Genomic DNA, 5,898 nt, shown 5'->3' with positions numbered 1-5,898 from the left:
TTTTTTTAAACAGCCATAGTACAGTTCATGCAAATAAGACCATTGATTCTGAAGTATTGCTCAGAAGTACAGAGTCAGAGAGGGTCTCCCTCTGTTCCTGGTAAAGCAGGCAGTGAACTCTTTTGACAGCATGAATGTGAAGCATCTTCCTGTGCTCAGAATTTAAAATAATAAAAAGAATCAAGCACACCATATAATAATCACCAGGCTGGTTTTGGACCACAATCTAATTAAACCACTTAAATGCTAACCCTCTAGACACTTTCATAAAGGTCTAATTTGAAGTCTATAGAAGTGAGAATTTGAGAGTGATGCAGTAGCATTTGACCGGTTAAATTGATATAACTGGGTTTCCACCCCAAACCTAGATGGAACTAACCCAACCCAGGTTTTTAGTCTAATAAGGGCTGGTAGTAGTTTAATTTTTATGTCTTTTATTTTCTTATGATTGCTTTGGTTATGACACGCAGGAGATAAGCTAGTTAGTTTTTAACTCTATTTTAGTTTTAGAGTTGGATTAGGAGATTAGAGTTTGGGTGCAAGTTAGTTTCGCTTTTATGGTCAGACATCTTTGTTTTCCTCTTTATTTACTTGCACATGCCCAACGAAAAGAACAAAATTTGATATTGGGTTTTTGCTCTAAGGTGAGTGTGTGCGACTCCCTTTCTCCCCCATAATTCTGGGTTCCTTCTCAGATTTCTCCCTCATCTCTAACCGGTCCTCCACCAGAGAGTCTTGAGACTTCTGCCCAATTCATGATATAGGTAGGCAAAATGGAATCAGCACTGGCAAGTGTCCAGGGAAACCAATTCAGAGCAAGGCTTAGTAGCCTCAGACCAATCATGAATCTAAACACCATGTCGAATCAAAGATTCACTTTGTGAGGCTGATGGAAGTTTGCTCAACCCATCAACCAGTCCTTTGGATCAAGCAAATACAATGAAATTAGCTTAAAACTACATTCTTAGATGATATTGACCTGTGTTCAGAACCACTATTTGATGGAACTCCACCACGTTTAATGCCACTAAACATCCCAGTTCACTGTGCAAGATCTCTGGCTAAAGGAAAAGTAGTACACAGTTCAAGGAAATTCAAGCATTCGATTCTATTCGCATCAATCAGAAAAATGGAGTCAGCCTGCATTATGAGTTTTGCATGGTAACATGCAAAATGGTTAATCATCCCCATAGAATCACTCTCTCCCACCCTACTCCATTAATTTAAGGTTTGCCTCCAATTCAATTGGATGCAATAAACCAAGTTATCAGAACCCCTCTCTCCCTTCGTCATCACCGCCCATTCCCCTTCTCGGCCGCTGTTATTGCAAGATCTGCAACTACTCATGAAAGAATGAAGTTCTTTTGCTATCCTTGTCACAGATCTGCAAGTCTTTTCTGACACGAACAATGGGAAGCAAGCAACATGGCTGATTATATGTTTGGGACACTCAAAAACATTTAGGTAACAAATGCTGAGAGGAGCTTGATTTTCACTCCTTCCAGCTTCCACAGATCTATCCCATGAACAATTCTGAACAGTTTCATGACTTGTCTGTCAATAACAAAGACAACCATCCATTGAGATTGTATCCACAGCACAGACAGACTTGGTATTCACCTAATTATGCTTCCATAAACAAAACATAAAATGAGATAAGATGGATAACTCCATAGGATTAAGAAAGCATTCCATTTTTTCCACTCCTAATTAAGATGTCCAAGAAAACTGTAGTCGCAGATGGAGATTATCACATTGCCTTTTTCCCACTATATAAAATGATTCCAAGAACCATTTGATACAAGTAAAGAAGAGGGGAATAATCACCCATGCTCCCTGGGTTGTGGGGGGGTTTTTTTTTTTTTTTTTGGGGGGGGGGGGTGTGGAATAAAGGTGTAGTTTTATCATTTTCAGGAATCTAAAAAGAACAGCAGATTTCCCTATTGAATCTCCAGCTCACACCTATTCTAGGACCTCATGAGGTCCAATAGACTATTAATTACATCTGTAAAAGGAACATATAGGCCATGATGTAAAGATATGATACCCCCCCTCCCCCAAAAAAAAAAATCCCCGGCAAAATCATAAGGGAAGACATAATTTTGGAATTTCAAAATCATCAAATAAATGCTTGCGAGCCTATGGATTAATAACTCATCTAGTAACCAGAGTAACCTACTGGAATGGGAGCTTATCCTAACAAGAATGACAATAAATTTCTATGTTTAATTTTAACAAAGTAATGTACTTACAATTAAATGTTGTTTGGAAGACAATTTTGGGATTTCAACCATGTCAAATAAACATTTGAGAACCTATGATTTATGGTTAACACAGTAACTTTACCGGTCAAGTTTAAAAGACCAACCCAGTGCACAAGGCTCCCGGTACTGCAGAGTCTGGGAGGGGCAAACGTACGCAGTCTTACCCCCTACTTCACAGGAGAGGCTATTTCCAAATTTCAAACCTGTGACCAGTATGTTTCAATAGTGAAACTTAACCATTGTGCCACAGGCTCGCCCACTTTTACTGGTCAAGTTTATACAAACAAAAATAACAATCTTTTCTATTTTCATTTGGTTACAATTTGAACATAGATTTCCTAAATTGTCTGTTAATGCCCGAATCTATTTATTTTAAATATGTTATAAAAGTTAGAATACATTACACTATCTCTACTAGCCTCCTATGGGCAATGGATGTAAGTGATAGGCAATGTTCAGATATTAACGTCGTTAAGTTATCGAAGCCTGGTAAGCAGAAGTACAACAAATATGATCTCCAATAGTTGGGACGAGAAAAGAACGTTAATGAGAGCTGTAAAATGCATCTATTATATCTCTCTCCACAAAGATAAACAATATGATGTGGTATAGTACAGAGCATAACAAGTTACTAGAAAGAATTTTACAACAATGAATCTCTCACCTAACAAATAATTGAGTCCAGCACCTATCAATGGCTGTTCGCACCTTCTTAAGCTTACAGACATCTTGAACAACCCTTTCCCAAGTGGAGGCCTTTGGAGGGATAAACTTCTGTAGCATTACTTCCACAATCTTGGAAGCACCTTCTATTCTCTGACGCTTTGTTAGCCGCACCACAAGCTCATCTAGAAACTCTTGTCCATTGTGAGTTGCGCCTTCGAAGTTCTTCAGAAAGATGTTACAAGTATCCGAATTTGGATCACAATGCTGATCCAACATTCTATTTAGGAGATCTACGGCACGAGAGATGTCCCCCTTCTTGCACAAACTATTGAAGAGTATATTATATGTGACAATGTCCGGTTGAGACTCAGGCCCCCCCAAAAGCATCTCATTTAATAGCCTCAGACCATCATCCACAAGGCCAGCATTGCAGAGGCCATGTATCATTGAACTGTAAGCAACAGCATCAGGCTTACATCCTCTACCCAACATATGCTTCCACACCATCAATCCTTCCTTGAGCTTCCCATCCTTGCAAAGGCCATCGATAAGTACACTATAGCAAACCTCATTAGGAGCACATCCACTCTTCCCCATTTCCTTCCACACAAGAATTGCTTGATGGCTATTACCACTTTTAAAAAAACCGCTCATTAGGGAGCTGTAAGTGAAGGCGTTGGGCGTACAACCCTTGTCCACCATCTCTGAAAATACCTTTTGGGCTTCATCGAGTTTTCCATCTTGGCTCAGACCATCTATAAGAGCACTATAGACTACAGTGTTTGGTTTGCAACCCTTCCCTACCATCTCCTGCCACAATCTTATTGCCTCCTTTGAGTTTCCCTCTTTAAACAATCCACTCACTAGTGAAGAATAAACAAACTCATTTGGATGGTGCCCCCGTTCCTCCATCCAAACCAAGACACGGGCCCCATCAGCAGTTCTCCCTTGCTTGACAAGGCCATTGACAATAGTGCCATATGTAATGTTGTTTGGTATGCATTTGTTTGAAACCATCCGTTCCAAAAGCTTGATAGCTTTGTCCATTTGGCCCTTCAGGCACAAACCATGAATGAGGGTGTTGTAGGTCACTTCATTCGGGACACAACCTTTAAGAAACATATTGTCAACAAGCTTAGCTGCACGAGCCATGTCACCCTTCTTGCATAATGCATTGATCAATACATTAAATGTCACAGGGCTGGGGAAGCACCCTTCAATCTGCATCTCATCCAACAAGGAAACAGCTTCATCAATCCTATTCTCCTTGCACAACCCATCCATCAAAGTGCTATAAGTGAAAACGTCAGGAGTACAGTTTCTAAACGACATTTCACGGAACATTTCACTTGCTCTATCAACCATTCCCAATTTACACAACACCTTGATGATTAAATTGAAAGTGAGGACATTAGGTGAGATACCCTTCCCCAAACCATGTGAGTGAAACATCATAGCGCGGTCAAAGAGACCCGCTTGAACAAGAATGTTAAGTACAGAATTAAATGACCGAACTGTTTGCTTACACTGAAACTCCTCTAACATTCGATCAAACAAGTTGACCGCTTTAATGGGCAATCGAGCCCTTCCATAAGCTTTGAATAGAAGGATGAAAATTTTCTCTGAGAACACACGCTTCTCTCGCTTCATTCGATCCAATACCCTCTCCAATGATGCAAAGTCCCCCGAATCAGAAAAATTCTTTATGAGAAAATAAAAGGTGGAATCACCCTGTGTGTAGGAACCCAATTTAGGACCCGATTTGAAGATCTCTTCAGCAAGAGGTGGTTCAATACTATCCTCATTGGTTTTCTCATTCTCCGAAGTATTACTCATAGAAACACTAGCTGAAAAGCAGCAACAACCAAGAGAAGCCGAAAACTTACATGGGTTCGGAGAAAGCTTCCACCTTTGTCTTTTCCTAAGTAGGGTCCTGCAGAACATGGTTGATTACTTGAAGTTCTGAAGGGGAAAAACTATCTTCAGAGGAACTCCCGGTCATTGTGCATGGAACTGAGGATTTGATGGAGATTTCGACTGAAACAAGAATAAGTAGAGAATGATAAAAAGGAAAGAATGCTTGAAAGGAAGAGGAGACGAAGATGGGGAAGCAGAGAGAGAGAGAATGTGTTTACCTCCTTCTGCGCCGGGGGCTGCAAGAGATCGAACAGCCGGACGGACGTAGGAAGGGGAAGGGGCGACTTGGCCTTGAGAACTTCAAAAGGGGTTTTTTTTTTTAAGGGAAAGCGTTCTCTGCGTCGAAGCTCTCTCGACGGACGGGAGAAGAAGCGTCCGAGATGCTCGAGGAGGAAGCACAAAGAAGGAGAGAGGACCAGAGAATGGCGTGGTTGCTACAAGATCAGGTATTTCAGAAGACCATGAGACTTTTTCCCTCGACCGCTTCACAGGAGAAAGAACAAGATGAAATCAATTTTGGAATGAGGGTTAAAAGTTAAAACCCACTATACGGGTGGATCACAAAGCGACCCGTGGTGGGAGGGCCCGGTCACACGTGATGTAAAGAGTCAAATGACCGAATTCCGGGCTTCTCCAATCTTCACCGTCGATCTTCAAACCATCACATGCCACTGGTTGAATGCCTCACTGCACTTCACTGCAACTTACCCTCATAGACGATTTGTTTGGAGCTAAGATTCACCAGGTCTACTCAGAAGGGTGGACCGGTGGACCATATTTTTATGATTAAAAAAAAAAAGTAGAGGTTTTCAAGCATGGTTGTGCATGGTGTAGGATCATACATAAAACCATTGAATGAGGGATAACAGTCTATGATACACCCCTTTATCTCCATTCTACGGTGTGCGCAGCCATGCACAAAACTTTTTGCTTTCATGTTGTCCTAATCTTAAAAACATGAGAGTGAACTTTTAAAATCTTCAACTACAAAACTGAAAGCAAAAATGCCTTAGTTCTTCACACTAGTAGTCACATGACAAACAAGTAGGGA

At 40.9% G+C, this 5,898-nt stretch overlaps 1 protein-coding gene across 2 annotated transcripts; it reads right to left on the bottom strand.

Annotated features, from left to right (window-relative positions):
• Positions 1 to 2,811: 2,811 nt before the first annotated feature.
• LOC122090903 (pentatricopeptide repeat-containing protein At4g20090) lies at positions 2,812 to 5,371 on the bottom strand. 2 transcript variants are annotated; one of them, XM_042660658.1, is made up of 2 exons: positions 5,066 to 5,371; positions 2,812 to 4,967 (listed from the first exon to the last, which is right to left on the bottom strand). In XM_042660658.1, exon 2 carries the CDS (start codon positions 4,872 to 4,874, stop codon positions 2,925 to 2,927), a length of 1,950 nt encoding a protein of 649 aa, XP_042516592.1. In that variant the 5' UTR covers positions 4,875 to 4,967; positions 5,066 to 5,371; the 3' UTR covers positions 2,812 to 2,924. The 2 variants fall into 2 exon arrangements, with proteins under 2 accessions (XP_042516592.1, XP_042516593.1); XM_042660659.1 differs by lacking the exon at positions 5,066 to 5,371 and having other exon boundaries at positions 2,812 to 4,661; positions 4,817 to 4,956.
• Positions 5,372 to 5,898: the final 527 nt, after the last annotated feature.

This window comes from Macadamia integrifolia, chromosome 10, assembly GCF_013358625.1.
Source record: "Macadamia integrifolia cultivar HAES 741 chromosome 10, SCU_Mint_v3, whole genome shotgun sequence".
Lineage (NCBI taxonomy): Eukaryota > Viridiplantae > Streptophyta > Magnoliopsida > Proteales > Proteaceae > Macadamia > Macadamia integrifolia.
The sequence above is the reverse complement of the archived record's forward strand: the minus strand, read 5'-3'. Positions and strand labels throughout refer to the sequence as shown.

Bases quoted from the DNA above. Each gene is read 5' to 3' on its own strand.
- LOC122090903 (XM_042660658.1), bottom strand. From the start codon at position 4,874: ATGTTCTGCAGGACCCTACTTAGGAAAAGACAAAGGTGGAAGCTTTCT.